Source organism: Thermobia domestica, chromosome 8, assembly GCF_964235325.1.
Source record: "Thermobia domestica chromosome 8, izTheDome1.hap1.1, whole genome shotgun sequence".
Classification (NCBI taxonomy): domain Eukaryota; kingdom Metazoa; phylum Arthropoda; class Insecta; order Zygentoma; family Lepismatidae; genus Thermobia; species Thermobia domestica.
The window spans coordinates 282,352,438-282,370,162 of NC_137461.1; the positions used below are offsets into that span (position 1 = coordinate 282,352,438).

Here is a 17,725-nt window from a genome sequence, read left to right on the forward strand (position 1 = left end):
TATACTATCCCAAATTTGTTATATCTCCGTTGTTTATTAACCGATTTTCAAACTTCAAACGGCATTCGACAGAGAAATAAATTTGCCATTTTCTGAATGTATTGGGGGTTGCATACATCTAAGGATACTATTCCGAATTTGTTATATCTCCGTTGTTTATTAACCGATTTTCAAAATTCAAACGCCAATCAATAGACAAATAAATTTCCTATCTATCGAATGTCTTATAAATTGCATAACTCTGAGGATATAATTACAAAAAACTCAAATAAATCTCTTATTTATGTATGGATATTTAAAATTCGAATGACATTCAAAAGTACCGCTTCTCCTTATGCATTGTGTATATCCAAAGATCTCAGTTTTATGGCTTTATTACCATAAAACACTTAGAAAATACTTAAAATTACAAGTTCGGATACTGATAATGGAATCTTCTGTTAACTTCGTTCTCTATAGGAAACAATGACTTCTTAAACTCTGTCCACTGATCGTAATTCAAGCTGAATAGACAACCGTTAGTATCAAAAACAACTTGAACTTCGGTTTGCACATTTTTCACAATTACATTGAAGTTATTAGTAAGAATGAACTTCTTTTGGGGATCAATTTCTAAACACTCCATGTTTACTTCTGACAACATATTTTTGTTGATTTTCGTTCATTTTTGGATTTACATACAGAACTCAACAGTTGGATAGTTACCTTTTAGACCAGTGTGTTTGATTTTTATTCCATCTTTAGCGATCTCATCAATCATTTTATCTGTTAAGTGTTTTGTAAATCTAGGTGGAAGAAAAACCTTGAACTTCTCACACTCAGCTAATATGCTCTTCCCAAACTTAGTTTTAATCTTTTCCATTTTCACAATCTTAGACTCTGTATTTAATTCTAATTCTCTTAATCCAATAACCTCTTTTTGTTCAAGACTTCCAAGCTTGTTTAAATAATCAACGTGTTTTGCCATCGTATTTATTATATAGAAAATCAATCTTCAATTTTTATCTTCACCAAAAAATATTTAATCATTTTTTATCAATTTCGTTTGATGGAAAAACTTTCATAAAACAATCGTTAATGAAAACAGTTTGAGGGTATCTTTTCGATACCCTTATGCCCGTTGATATTTTGCTAACTAAAACTCTTCTACTACTTTTTCATCTTGGGATCATATGTAAAGTTCTTTCGCCCAATTAAAATCGCATAACATATAGTATCACCAGCCACAGCTTCTGCAAAGTCTACAACAATCTTTATGTTTGTTCTCTCATTTACCGATACATTCTTCCTCTTACTACAATTAATACATACATTGGCCTGTTATCTATAAACTCTTTAGGGCCATAATACATTTCGGTGTTGCCACATGTTATTCTCTTAAATGCAGTATAATTTTCGTACATCTTAAAGTAATCCTTGTTAGCATTATCTAAGTTTCTTGATTCTTTTGGAAATACCTCATTCCTCCCATTCTTAAGATAGATATTCTTTACCTTACAATGATCAAACTTACTTGCATCTGCTGTTTGTTTACCACTTCTATCAGTTTGGAACATTACAACTACGAAATCAGGCATATCAAATTGTCTAGAATTAAATTGAGTAGTAACATCAAACTCCAAGAAAGAACCTACAACAGCCTTTTGAACACATTGATAAGTATGGAATGAAAACACGATTTTTGGTTCTTTAAGAATATTCAACTTTAACTTGTTTTCATAATTAGATTCGTATTCAACAATAGGCATTCTTATCTCCATACTTTTTATTGTTATTTTTCCATCATGAGGAGCTGCTCCCGATCCAGTCCATTTGTACAAGACATCGTTATTGTTGTTAGCTTTTGTAAATGTTATTCTCAATCCACCTATCCACATAACCTCTTTATAATCACTTAAGAAGCCTAGAATTAATCTTAATGGATACAAAACACTAAAGTCCTTTATTAGACCAAGTTTATCATCTGTTTCAAATCCTGCTTGTTTTAGATATTCAACTTCTGGTTTGGAAATCTTTAATGTTCCGACAGCTGTATATGTTATTCCTGGTAGTTCAATCTTATCTATAACAACACCATGCTTTCTAACCTCAATTTGAGAAAAGAAGAATGGGGAGAAGTTATCTACAAGTTTTGTAGTATCGTTTGCGCCAAATGTTCCTCCAACTGATGCACCAACAACTTCAAAAGTCATAAGACAATCTGCTTTGTGTGGGTGTACGAACCCATCGCCCACGTCGAAATCAAACTCAATATCTTTGTTAGCTTCATTCAAATTATTAAATGTTCTTGTGTTAGCTTTAAAACTCTGTAATTCGTAACTCTCAACACTATCCATTTATTATAAAGAAAATCTTGAAACATCGTTGATAAAAACGTTTTGAGGATGAACGTTCTGTAAGGTGGGGGTGGTTAAAACTCCCCCTTGGCGCTTTTATGGGACATACCCATAAAAGAATCATACATAATAACAATTAAATACTTAACAGATAGGGAGTTCCGATCGGTGCTACCAAAAATATACATGTTGAAGTCTTGAACTTTCTCTCGACCTTCTTATAATCCCCATCCCAACTTAACCTTAGCATTCATAGCAGTACCAACCCCAAAAGCAGCTAATCGTTCACCAATTGGTGCATCACTACTAAATGCTCTTTTCCATGCTTTAGTTTCCAGTTCCTTATCTGCAATATGTCTCGACTCTGTATCTTTATTGTCTCTGTAGTATATATCGTGTTCTTTACAAGCCTCATCAAATGGGTTAATACCTTCATCACCTCTCTCTAACCTTTCTTGAAGCTTAGTCCCAGGCCCGCAAAATCTAAAACCTGGAATATGTAATTCAAATGGGAGTTTATTAATCAAATCATTTACTAATCCTTTCCCAAGCTTCTCATCATTCCAGAATCGTGGTGGTAATGTATTTAGGATCTTAATCAAATAACCCATACCTTTCGGATCATTAGGAAGGAATTGTGAAAGCTTATTATTAATCATACTCACTATACCTACTTTCTCATTATAATAGTTATCATTTCCAACCTTTTCTTCTCCATCTATAACTATTAACCTATCTATAAGCTTTCTCACATCATCCATCCATATATATTCTTTAGGCATCTCTGTATATTGTTTAATTCCTTCACCAGTCCTTTTAGGTGTCGTGTTCTTTTTAAGAGTTGGGGGTAAAGTTGGTTTAATATAATTATCCCAAATAGGCTTGATAATATTAATGTACTTTGAACCTCTACTAGATGCTACCTTTCTATCTCGATTATATTTTTGGAAGGCAGCATCTGAGTCTATTATTATTTCCTTGTACTGTTCAAAATCATCATCATCATAATCTTCAATGGTTTTACTAGTATTCGTCGTTAACAATTCCCATAGACCTTCTGTTCCTTTATAAGTTTTACCATTAATTATCAAATCATCACCATTCACTTTAACTTCCAAATTTCCTATCTTGTTTATTATTTTTCCATCTTCTTCTACAGTTCTTATTCCAAACACAGTATCATTTCTTTTACTATAATATTTCGTTTTTAAATGACTGTGCTGTTGTTAAAGGTTCTACTCCTTCCACTTTGTCTTTAATTTGTTTCCTCATTTGTTTTATTTCTCCCGTTATAGGCGTATCACTACTACTTGGAGAACTATCATAAGTTATCTTTTTAGGTGTTTCTAGTAGACTGGGATCTATTGAAGCCGTCTTATGTGCAACTGGAACAAGTTCAGTTATTAGATTTCTTTTTTGTTCTGCTACTTCTTTGATCTCACTTCCCAAGTTTTGAATAGCATCAATTACAGGTTGCTCTTGTGTCTTAAATTTATCGTATATACCTGCTCTTTCTTTCTTCCAAGATTTGAAGCCCTTTATCAAGAACTCCTTCAACTTAATATTCTTATAAATTTCTTTCTCATCCATTTATTGTATAGCAAACGAACGAACGTCAATAATCGTCAAAGAACGTCAATAAACATGAAAAACGTCAATAAACGTCAAAGAACGTCAAACGTTAAAACGTCAAACGTGAAAAAACGTCAAACGTTTAAGAAGTGTTTTATCTTGTTCCTATACTTACCATTGTTTACCTTCCTTGTCATATCAATTACTATAAAACCATAATCTTCTTGCCAACATTTTGAGCATATCTCTTTAAATTTATCATAAGACATATCTCCCCCAACAAACTCATTATACACATGTTTAAGATTAGTATCATCCTGTCTGAATATACATAGGAAGTTGACGTTATCTCTTATAATCTGTTTAGGTACTTTTGAATATGTTTGTGCGAGATAGAAACAGTCTAAATGTCTATGCCTACCTCTTGTAAAGTAATTTCTAACAGTATCTTGATTCTCCAAAATGTAATCGTCAAACACAACAACAGAGTATTTTTCACATTCATCAATAGGTACAATAGAATCATTACCGCTTAAGAACGTTGCTATTTGCTTCTTAAACTTTAGTTCTGCCTTCTCAAATCGATCTTTTAACTGCTCATACTTTGGCTGATTCATGCTTTTAGAATATATGTAGAAGTAATTATTGTTTAACCAACCTGGCTGTAATAAGAAGTTAAATAGCAAAAACGTTTTACCAGACCCCGACGAACCTACGATAAGACAACGAATATCATCAGGTATAAGCTCTCCATTTCTTTTCTTAGCTGTTGTTTCTTTTATCATCTCTTTTACATCCCAATTAATAGTTTCCTTACTCATTTATTATAGAGAAAATCGTTCTTTTATGATTAGAGAGTACAGACCATTCGTTGGTGAAGATTGTATGAGCTTGTGAATTAACAGGGGGCGTTTCCTGTACAACCCCCTTTATATGTGACAGTTGTCTTTTATCATCTTCGTCTATGCGTTTTAGTCAGTGCTTGTACGTTTACAAGACTTTCAGGTCCTTCACATGTGAAGGGCCAAGGATTAGAGTTCTTTAACAAATCAAAAGGCACAAACAAGCTTGATCTTTTTATCTCAGGCCCGGGTTCGTTGATGAAGGTTGTGTGAGGTTGTTCATTTGGAAGGGTAATGCAGACGTCATTTGTAGTCTCCAGGTCTTACGTTATCTTTAAGGGCTTGACTTGTATTTACATAGCCTATCTTATATCTTTAAGTTGTTCTCTGATCTTAAGCAACGTATCTTTTATATATTCGCCATCCATTTCGCCATTTAATGTTATTATCATCTCTAACTGTTCTTTAAATGAGTTAATACAAGTGACAATGGTTTTATATTCGTCTTTTCTTTTGCTTATGTTTAACTTAGAAGACAAACCTGTTATTATAGCACTTCCAGTTGCAAGAGACGTTGTTAATATCGAGTAAATTGTTATAGGTATAAAAATATTAATAAACCCAGTTGTTGCAGAAAGTATAACCGACAACGCGATCAAAGTGTAGTATGCATATTTAACGATTCGTAGTTTTCTCTTTTTCTTCTTTAAACTGTATTCTAACTTCTGAATGACATCTTCTATTAACTTGATTACTTTCTCTCTTGGAATATCTCTAGGTAAATCAAACTCGTTCATTTATTATATAATAAATGGCTAAGGTATTTAAGCTAACGAGTGATACTTCTGTTTTAAAGAAGAAACTCCATTACGTATTAGACAACAGGAGCAACTATTTAAGTATAGGACTAGTTGGGTTTTACAGTACATATCTGACACCAAACGTAACAACAGAAAAAAACAGTTTCTCATATGGTGATAGACAAGTTTTTATACCAGAAGGGCAATACAGCTTAAACAGTCTTAATGAATATTTAAAATCTCAATTCATCAACATAACATTATCAGAAGATCATTTAAGAAATAGAGTTAAAATTGAAACTGATAGTAATGATGTTACAATTGGGAGTATAGGCACTGTCCTCGGGTTTAATGTTTTTGAAGTTTTAGAAAAGAACAAAGCACATATCCAAGTTGCCAAAGTTTCATCCGTTTGATACTATAAATGTTCACTGTAATATAGCAGATGGCATGTTTGTTAAAGATACAGAATACACACATAGAGAAACAGGAATTATAGCATCATTCAAAACAGATAACGAGTTCAAACATAGTATTATTTACGAGCCTACTTATCCATTATTTTTCCCTATATCTAAAGACAAGGTTGATAATTTTGAGATAAGGATAACAGATGAGAATGATTCCTTAATTGATTTTGGTGAAGCAACAACAACTGTACCTTTGCAAACCAAGATTTTCTCTTAGATAAATAGGAAGATGTGTTCTATTAAAGGTTGTATGTTTAGTGTTCCTTATAACGAACTAAAGGATCTAGATATTGATCATGTATTAACAAAGAAACAACTTAACGATAAATCTAAGAAAATTAAAGAAGGTAAGGGAATGGATTAACTTTAACTACTGCACAAATGAAAAAGATTAAGAAAGAGCATATTGGCGGTTTTATCTTTACAATTCCAGCCATTTTAGCAGCTTTAGGAGCGGTTGGCTCATTAGCAGTTGGTGCAGCAGCGATTACTAAAACTGTACTGGATGCTAAGAAGAATAAACAAGAACTTGAAGAACAAAAAAGACACAATATGGCTATGGAAGAAAAGCAGGGGGCGGGTAAACCAAAGAAGTCAAAAAACTAAAACCATTGACCAACTTCGATATAGAGAGGTTGGCTAAAGAACTAAAGATAAAACGATTTAGAGGTGTATTTATGAGTGATGAACTTCCACAAAAACCCTATGTACATGAGTGTGGCGTAGTTAACGTTGATAAATCAGAAAACATTGGTACTCATTGGATATGCTATTGGAAAGATAACAACATAAAGTACGTGTTCGATTCTTATGATGGTGTTCCTCCTAAACAACTAGTACAATATCTTGGTACTGAAAACTTATTCTAGAATGACGAACGAATACAAGACTTTAACTCAGTTATATGCGGTCATCTTTGTGTTAAGGTCTTAAATCTTCTAAATCAAGGGTATTCTTTTAGCGACGTTATGTATATGATTAAAAATGATTAAGCGCTTTTATGGTTTGTATCCATAAAAGTTTTATCCATCTCTTAAACTCTAGGTTTGGGCTTCTTTGATGATAACACTAAAGCGTACAGACTAGACTCATTGATGAAGATTGTATGAGGATGTACACTTGACAAGGTCCTGGAAAACGGGACCTTGATTTGTTTGTATGTTCTGGATGTGTTTTTGGTAACGGCGGTAAATTACCGCACTTAACTTCTGAATTTTTTTCTTATCTTCTTCGTCTACATGATCTTGAATAGCATCTCTTGGTCGTGAATACTCTAAAATTGTGGCGACGTCTTTACGAGATAAGGATATCCATAAAAGTTTTGCTTTAAGATAAATATGGAAGCTATACACAATAGATTTTTAGATTATTTTGAGAAACATGAGGATGAACTAGATTCACTAGATAGATATAACTTTTATCAGTATTTTCAGTATGTTAGCGAGATAGACTTACAAGATAGAAACAACGTATATAATGTTATTGATCTATGGAAAAGGTTAATACCGAAATTTTTGTACACGGAAGAAGAGTTGGAAAAGTTACGCCCTATAATTACCTTAAAGGACTTGTTGTCAAATTATAGCTCTAGACCATTAGAATGCAGTAATTGTGGTAGTAAGTCATTAACAAAGGTATGAGTAGTTACATTTGTGATAATTGTTGTGTAGAGAGTGGTTGGGTTTACAGTACTTGTGAAGAAACGAAAGCTGCTTGCGTAAGAAAACCCTGGTACGATACTATAAAAAGATTTAAGTTACAGTTATCTCGTTTGCAAGCGTTACAGGATAGAATTGTCCCCGAAGAGGTGCTCAAGGTGCTAAATGATGAACTTAGAGATATACCAAGAGATTTATTATCAACAAAAGATGTTCTAGAAGTACTAAAGAAAAACAAATACACAAAATATTATGATGATGTCTATTTAATACACTATCACCTTACCGATCAAAAACCACTAAAATTACAACATATGGAGGAGACACTTATAGACGACTTCGAAAACTTACACGAGGTCTTTAGGGAGCTGTATCCGGAAAGAGCATTGTTTATTAACTTGAAATGTGTATTGTACCATCTGTTGAAAAAGCATGATGTTCATGTTGATATTAATTTTAAACGCTCACCTAGACAAATAGAGATGTTAAAGAAATGTTTTGAAAAACTAGGATGGGCATTTTCTGTATACTAAATGAGTATGGATATATTTGGTAATGTTAAAGATGGAAAAGGTGATGTTAATATTAGTGAAGAAAAATTAAAATTGTTGGAGAATTTAAATGATGTTGTTAGCGTAAGACAACTTAGATCAATAGAAGCCCAATTAGAGAACGATAGAAAACGATTTGAAAATGCATTAGAAACGTTACAAGACACATACATCAAGAAAGAAGATTTTCAAAAGATTAGGATGGATACTACTAAATTGGTTATGCAGAAGGAAACCATGCCTCTACTATATCGATTAAGAGCTAAAAACGTTAAGGACCCAATCTTTAGAATATTTAATCTCTCTAACGGTTACAAATTTCTCTATAATGGGAAAATAATGCACATGGACTTAAGTTTGGATAAATACTTTCTAGATATATATTTGGGTGATACTTTGATTAAAGAGATACCTTTTGACTTTAAGAAGAACGATATAATTACGATTAAACCAAATAAAAATTCTGCTATGGAAGAAGGACAATTATTGTTTGTTGTAATGTACATAGAAAGAGAGCTTTCCTAAAGACGTTTGCTATATAATAAATATGGATATCTTTGGTAATGTTAAAATGACATCAGATAATACAGTTGTGAGAAAAGATATTGCTATGTTGAAAGAAGAGCTTAACTTCATCAAACGGAGTTATGTTATAGAGCTTCATAGTCGATTGATATCAGAAAATGTTGAAACTCCGTTCTTTTTAATACATAATCTATCTATCACATAGAAATTTCTTTATAAAGGTAGGTTAATGCATATAGAATCATCTTACAATACGTATTATATAGATATATATTTAAATGATTCTCTAGTTAAATGATTCTCTAGTTTTCCATTGCACTTTAATACAAATGATAAATTAGCAATTAGACCATCTAAAGGTTCTGATCTGAAACATGATAAATTACTATTGCTTCTTATGCATGTAGAAAGAGAAGACGAAGATAGTGATGATGATGGTGAGAATGTTGATAGCATAATATTAAACAACGATAGTTATTGATTTTCTATATAATAAACAGGATGTATTGTGTTAAGTGTAAGAAAGCAACAGATACAAAGAAAGATACTATTAGAATTGAACAAACAAAGAATGGAAGGTATCTAAAGAAAGGTATTTGTTCTGTATGTGGTGTTACTAAAACTCAATTCGTTAAAAAGCCCGATTGACTAGAAGAAGGTAAAGGTGTTAGAGAAGACATTATAGAAGAAATTCACAAACCATCTAGAAAAAACTTTGACAGATTAAGTATAGTTATAAAAGGTATCGATGATCTTTGTCAAGCTGATCTTGTAGAAATGGATAGTGGAGTATTAAAAGGCGTTTCCAAAATCAATAAAGGTTATAAATATTTGCTAACGATTATAGATGTGTTCTCGAAATATGCGTTTGCTGTTCCTGTTAAAGATAAATGTGGGAAGAATGTTACAGAAGCATTCGAATCCATATTAAGAAAGAGAAAACCTAGCAACTTACAAACTGGTCAAGGTAAAGAATTTTACAATAAAGAGTTTAAGAAGTTGATGGATGAAAATAAGATTAATCACTACTCAACCTATAGTGGTAAGAAAGCTTCTGTGGTTGAAAGATTCAATAGAACGCTTAAGCAGAACATGTGGAAAAGGTTCACGACACAAGGGAATTATAAATGGATAGAGATATTACCAACACTAGTTAAAGAGTATAATCATCAAATTCATAGAACAATTGGTTTAACCCTTAACGAGTTTTCGTAACCATTTGGCTACACATTTTTTGATCTTGCCTATTGCGTTTGAAGACTCTTATTTTTAGGTATTTTTCCTTGTGGTTATTTGTGTACATACTTTCCGCGATCCAGAGAAGCTATTACCTCCTGGTGACAACTCTGGTAAATTTTACGGGTAAGGTAGTCTGTGGATATATTGTTTTGCAAGCAGTGCCGGAAACAGACAGAAAAAATAGTGAACCGTTAAGGGTTAAAGCCTGTAGAAGTTAATAAGAAGAATGAGCAAACAATATTGGAGAGAGTGTATCAAAAATAATATAAGCGTGTTAAGCCCAAATACAAGTTAGGTGATCATGTTCGTATAAGTAAGTCGAAAGGGTTATTTGAGAAAGGATATACACCTAATTGGTCAACAGAAGTATTTGTTATTAGTGAAGTTATTCCATCCAATCCGCCTACATATAGAATTAAAGATTTGGAAGAAGAGGATGTGCAAGGTAGATTTTACGAACCAGAACTATTAAAGACGAAACATAAGGATGAATACTTGGTACAAAAGGTGTTGAGAAAGAAAGGTGATAAAGTATATGTCAAATGGCTAGGGTTTGATGATTCGCATAATAGTTGGATAGATAAGAGTAATAATGTAGTGTAAATATAAATGTTTGTCTTTTATGGTTATTATGCCATAAAAGGATAGTTTGAACGAGATAAGGGGGTAACGAAACGATACCCCCCATAACACATATTTCCAGTATTCCAGCTGTGGAAATTAACAAAAATTAACAACACAACAAACTTCGAAGTGGCTGGGATTAATCATCGGAATTCCGAGGGTTTCAAACAGGCATCATATGAAGTCAAATTAGCAGGTAACGAAAATGAAGTTAAAAATAAAGATTTTCTATATAATAAATATAAGTACTATGGATAGTTTTCCTAGTTTAAATGACATTTGCTATGAACAGATCAAGGACAACTATTGGTATGGTCTGTATGGTGACTTCAAGTTGATTATAGATAAGAGTACAGGATATTTCAATGCAACCAAGTTGAGTCAAGATTGTGGTAAGCCGTTTAAAGATTGGTTACGATTGGTTAACTCAAAGAATCTTATTGAATATTACAACAAAAAAATAAATAGAGCAGATGTGCTCCACTTAAAAAGTTCAACATACGAAATAAAACTTGCAGGTAACGAGATAAATAATAAAATTTCTGGAACATATGTGCACAAAAGAATTTTTCTAGCTATTGCTTTTTGGATATCACATGACTTTTACGAAAAATGTTCTGTAATCATCGAAGACTATTTCGTTTCTAATTTTAAACATTTTCAAGAAGACCAAGAAGAGCTGCAATCAAGAGTAGAAGAGATAGAACAACAAATGGATGAATTACGTTTGCACAATCAAGAACTAGAAAGCAAAGTTGATTATCTTAAAACAGTTGCAGCACCATATACAGAAGATCCAGGAAAGATACATAGGCTATTCATTATCAAGAAAAACCTTACTAAGGAACAACTTAAAAATATACTCCTTTACTATGACGAAGAAGAACGAGATCAAAAAGAAAGAATAGAACGATATAAGTATTGGGTTGGAAGAGTACAAACATACAATTACGAAAGTAGGATTAAACAACTCAAACTTAAGTATCCAAGTATGAGTATTGTGCTTAACATCGACGATCCAAACTCTGTCAACTTATACAACAGAGCTAAAGAAAAATATGATGATAGAATAACTTGGCACGGTTCGCATATGAACACGGATTTAAGTGATATAGATCTTGTTGACAGGTTTATTCAGTTAAGAGACATTTAAGTACGAGAAACTAAATATACTATTGCTTTTATGGATTAACCATCAAAGTACGAAGCGTTGTATTAGAACAAACAAAGCCGATCGGGATATCTGGCGCCGGCTAGCTGGTAACGAATATGAAGTTAAAAATCAACATTTTCTATATAATAAGAGTACTATGGATAGTTCACTTGGTCTAAATGATATTTGCTACGAACAGATTAAAGATGATTACTGGTATGGTCTGTTTGGCGATTTCAAGTTGATTATAGATAAGAGTACAGGATACTTCAACGCTACTAAGTTATGTCAAGACGGCGGTAAGAGGTTCGACTACTGGCTGAAAAATAAGGATTCTAAAGAACTGATAGAGTATATTTTATCTACTCTCATGATAGGGGATCAAATTATCAAAACAATAACAGGAGGTAAAGGTGAAACATGGAGCGAAATAAGAGGAACATATGTATGTAAAGAGTTGATTTTGGATATATCTCGATGAGTTTCTCCTGAGTTTTACCTTAAATGCAATCAAATCATTATCGACTATTACACAAAAGACTTTAGACAATATAGTGAAAACCAAGAAGAATTGCAATCAAGAGTAATGGGAAGATAGAACAAGTAATGGAAAGATTAAAAATAGAAAACAAAGAACAAGCACAAGAAATATCAAAACTCAAGTCAATAGCTGCAGAACATACAGAAGATCCAGGGAAAGTACACAAACTAGTTATTGTTAAAAAGAACCTCACGGCTGGTCAGCTTCAAGACATAGTAGACAAGTACGACACAGACAAACACGATCAGGTTAGGCGTTACGAGTCATACAAATATTGGGTTGGAAGGGTTCAGCAGCGCAACGTCAAAGCAAGACTTCAGTGTCTTAAAGAAAAGTATCCAAGAATGTCAGTGTTATCAGAAACCAAAGATCCAAACTCAGTCAACCTCCTAAACAAAGTCAAAGAAAAAAACAGCTGTGTTGTTTCGTATGGTTGTCATGTGGATATTGAAAAAGAAGACGACGAGTTTGTTGTTGATTTGTTTTTGAATATAAGAGATTTATAGAGGTAAGGGTATGAGTTTGATTTTTGTTGGTTTTCTATATAAGAAATATGGAGAAAGAATTTGATTTATTACATGATAGACTTAGCCTTATTCATGAAGATCTTAAACTCTTAGCAGCACTACTAGAGAAGCAAATACTGTTAAAGGAAAAAGAATTGTTAATAATGCAACAAAAAACATCTGATTTGAGTAGTGATGATGAATACAAATATGGTAGTGATGATTATGATGATGATGAGTAAGTTTACAAAAATGATTCAGTTTTAAATGTGTATATGTGACTTTGATGGGTTAATCCCATGAAAGCCGTGTTCTAATACAACGCTTAATATGTAGACAATGGCAGGAGTGTACAATGTTAAGCGTTGTACTAGGACAAATGAAAATGAACTGAAATAACCCGGTGAAGAGTACTAACGAAGATTTTCTATATAATAAATAAGATGAGTAATTAGAATAAGTTTACTGTAGTAGAGTTAAGACGCCAATGTAAAGAGAGGGGAATCAGAAGATATTCCCGATTAAGAAAAGCAGAACTGATAGACCTTCTTAAACAACATGACGATGAACAAAGCAGAAGGCAGATTAGAAATATATACCCATTTCAACAAGCAGTGTTCTCTGAAAGCGAAATAGCACAAAATACACCAAAGTTAAAGCGAAAGCATTTGAAAAAGTTATTTCCATTTGATGATGATTTATTTACAAATAAAAAATATTACGAGATCTTAAATGTTAATGACCCGACATACTATGAAAAATTTAAATCCTATACAACAGATTACAAAATAAAACTGACAAATATAACAGGTGAAACACTTACTGAAACAATACAAAGATTACACACAGCAGTAGACGATATGATTGACCAAGCTAAACAAGCTTCCAATTTTAAAAAGAATGACAGAATAAGAGTTGTTGTGCACAACGATGGATTTTGGACTAAAGCAATATCAACACCAATAACAACTGAACTAAATGCTAGAAATGTATTAACACACGTCCAAAAAATTGTAACATCTGACGAAACAATCAATATTGAAGAAACAACATTTAATATTCAAATCATTAACATGCCTAGAGGAAGTAAAACAAACAGACGATTATTAAACCTTGCAGAATACAAAAAAGCTAAAAGATGTATTACCAAAATCAATAACAATGACAATTTGTGTTGTCCACGTGCAATCATTTCAGCCTTAACGTATAAAACAAATGTAATACTTGATCAAGAGCTAACACCACAAAACATTAAAGATATAAGACGTGGAAGAAAAATACAGACAAAATTAACTGAGAGACTTTGTAATCGTTTACCGAGCTACTGTGAAGACGGTTTTACATTAGACGATATTAAACAATGTGAAGAACTATTAAACATTCAAATTAAAGTTGTATGTGCTGAAAACATGAACGCTATTATTTACTCAGGGCAAGACAAAGAGGTGAATATTTATTTATATAAAAGTGGAAATCATTTTGACGCAATTAACAGCATGCAAGCTTTTATTGGAAGTGTTTATTATTGTGAAAAGTGTGATACAGCATACGATCATAAAGAAAAACACAAATCATGTATACGAATTATATTAATTGGTAATATGTGTAAGCAACCTAAACATCAAGAAGAAGAGATTGATAACATTTATTGTGAAGCTTGTAATCGATTTTGTTATAACCAAACATGTAAAGATAACCATTCAGTTGTTTGTAAAGAAGTTTATAAGTGTAAAGGCTGTAATAAAATTTTATTAAGATATAAGAAACACAAGTGTGGATATTACTACTGTATCAACTGTAATTGTGTAGCTAAAGAAAACGTTCACAAATGTTACATGCAATACAAACACCAGAAAGGTTATTGTGATGATGAATGTGTGTGTAATGCTAAAAAAGAATTAACTGTTACAGATTTGTTTATTATGCTATTCAAGACTTATGGTATCGAAGATCGTGGTAAGAAAATTGTTAAAGAAAAAAAACATGTACGAAACCATGTCTAAGTGGAGGAAACTTCAAAAGATATATGATGCATGGAACAACAACAAGTTAACAGTAGATGACTTTAAGTATAAAATTAAGAACTTTCTAAAGTCGAGTATTAAACAAATGAACAGTTGTAATTACACAGAAAAGTATATATGGTTTGATTACGAAGCACAACAAGACACAGGAATTCATAAAGCTAATTATGTAGTTGCTCATGACTTTAAAGGTAGCAAATATTACTTTGAAACAAATGACGATTTTTGTAAGTGGTTAGTTTCAAAAGAACATACTGGTTACACTTGTATTGCGCATAATGCTAAAGCTTATGATTCGTACTTTGTTCTTCAGTACTGCATTAAGAATGCTTTGAAACCTTACACTATATATAACGGCTCTAAGCTAATGTTACTTGAAATTCCAAAAGCAAACATAAAAATTATTGATAGTATTAACTTTGTAGCACAACCATTATCGAGTTTTCCTAAGACATTTGGTCTAAAAGAATTAAAGAAAGGTTATTTTCCACATTTGTTTAATAAGCCTGAAAATCAAAACTATGTTGGGCCAATACCTAACGCAAAATACTATGGGATTAGTACCATGAAAAAAGATCAAAGAGAAGCGTTTCTTAAGTGGCATCAAGAAAGAAGAGAAGAAAATTATGTGTTTGACTTTAAAAAAGAGTTAAGAGAGTATTGTGATTCCGATGTAGATATTTTAAGAAGAGGTTGTTTAGAACTAAGAAATCAGTTTTTAGAAATAGCAAACATTGATCCATTTCAATACTTAACAATTGCAAGTGTGTGTATGGGCATTTATAGATCAAAATACATACAAGAAAACACAATTGGTAATATTAAAGAAGAAAATAAAGAAAAATACTCTAAACAGTCTATTGCATGGTTAAATTCTTTTAAGAACAATAATATTAAACACGCGTTAAACAATTGAGAAGTAACGATATGTGGATCTAAAGTTGATGGTTACGATTATAAAACAGAGACAGTGTATCAATATCACGGTTGTTTCTGGCATGGTTGCAACAAATGTTTTGAGAAGTATACTATCAACAATGTCAATCACGAAACAATGGAAGATCTATATGAGAAAACAAGAAGAAGATCTCAACAAATAAAAGAAGCTGGTTATAATCTTATAGAGATGTGGGAGTGTGATTGGTTAAAAGATAAAAGAGCCAAACAGTTAATTCAAAAAACTAGTCTTATTGAGAAACTAAAGTTCAGAGATGCATTCTTTGGTGGTAGAACCAATGCTTCAAAATTAAAAGTTACTAATAAGAAGATGAAATATATCGATGTGTGCAGCTTGTATCCAACTGTTTTGTTTTATGATCAATTTCCTATTGGCCACTCAACAACATTAAAGTCTATCTCTCCTGAAAAATACAAGTGTAAAAAGTACTTTGGTTATATACTTTGTAAAGTTCTTCCGCCAAAACAATTGTATCATCCTGTATTACCAGTTAAAGATAACAATATTAATAAGTTGGTGTTTCCCTTATGTAATCAATGTATGATAAATCAAACTAAGACGTGTACACACAGTGACGAACAAAGAATGATAACAGGTACTTGGACAACTATAGAGTTAGATAAAGCTTTAGAGAAAGGTTATGAGTTAATTGAAATTTACGAGATTCAACATTTTCCCAAAACAAGTAACAAACTCTTTAGACATTACATTAAAGACTTCATGAAAATCAAATTAGAAACATCACCATGGGAAGATGACTTTCAAACAAAAGATGATTATATTAAAACTATTAAAGACACACTGAATATTGGTTTAAATCCTGATCAAATAATGGCAAATCCTAATAAGAGAGCAGTTGCAAAAATTTGTTTAAATTCGTTATGGGGAAAGTTTGGCCAAAGACAAAACTTAACTCAAACTGAATACATTACAGATGTTAGAAGATGGTACGAGTTACTTTTAGATGACAAATTAGAAATATCTGAATGTTTGTTTATCAGCGACGAGATGGTTCAAGTTTCATATAAATACAAAGACGTATATGTTAACAATTCTTATTCCACTAATATTCACATTGCAACTTTTACAACAGCACATGCGAGGTTAAGACTTTATGACATGTTGGATAAGTTAGGTGAAGATGTAGCGTATTACGATACTGATTCTATTGTTTATATTGTTAATGGTATAGAAGTAAAGACTGGTAGTAACCTTGGTGAGTGGACAGATGAGTTAGGAAAAGATGTTTATATTACTGAGTGGTATTCAACTGGTCCAAAGAGTTATTACTACAAAACAGATAAAAACAAAACTGTGATGAAAATTAAAGGATTTACTCTTAATTATGAGAACTCTTTGAATCTTAATGGTGAAAACATAAAGAAGGTTGTTAACAAGGAACTAGCGAACATAACTCTTAATTATAATCAAATAACAAGAGACAAGAGAACAAAAAATTTAGTTAACAAACCTGTGACTAAAGAGTTTCAAATGGATTACGACAAAAGAGTTGTTTTAAAGGAAAAAGATAATATCATCAATACTTTACCTTATGGTTATTAGGTTTAAGTTTTAGATTTAGTTAGATTTAAGTCCTTTATGGTTATATATCATAAAGGTCATTATGTTCTGTTATAACGACTTATCAAAAAGATAGTCGTAAACCTGGTTCGTTTGCTGAGATAAAAATCCGAAGTGGTAGTAATTCTTTGACAATAAAAATATTAACTTCGATCTTTAAATACCATTAATCTCACCTTTTTAATAAAACTGACAACGTCTATAAACGATGTTAAACTGGTTTATTATTTGATATAATTTATAGTATCCTTTTCTTAAAACTATTAAGTACACAAACTCACTGACTAGGTAACCATAAAACATGTCCATATCAACCACTATCCCATAATAATCACTTACATATAT

The 17,725-nt window shown here is 31.9% G+C and overlaps 1 protein-coding gene across 1 annotated transcript; it reads left to right on the top strand.

Moving 5' to 3' along the window:
• Positions 1–15,895: 15,895 nt before the first annotated feature.
• On the top strand, positions 15,896–17,362 carry LOC145692591 (uncharacterized). The gene has a single exon (XM_081767911.1). It carries the CDS (start codon positions 15,896–15,898, stop codon positions 17,360–17,362), a length of 1,467 nt encoding a protein of 488 aa, XP_081624037.1.
• The last annotated feature ends 363 nt before the right edge of the window (positions 17,363–17,725 follow it).

What these genes read in the sequence shown, in the direction of transcription:
- LOC145692591 (XM_081767911.1), top strand. Translation starts at nt 15,896, where the DNA reads ATGGAAGATCTATATGAGAAAACAAGAAGAAGATCTCAACAAATAAAA.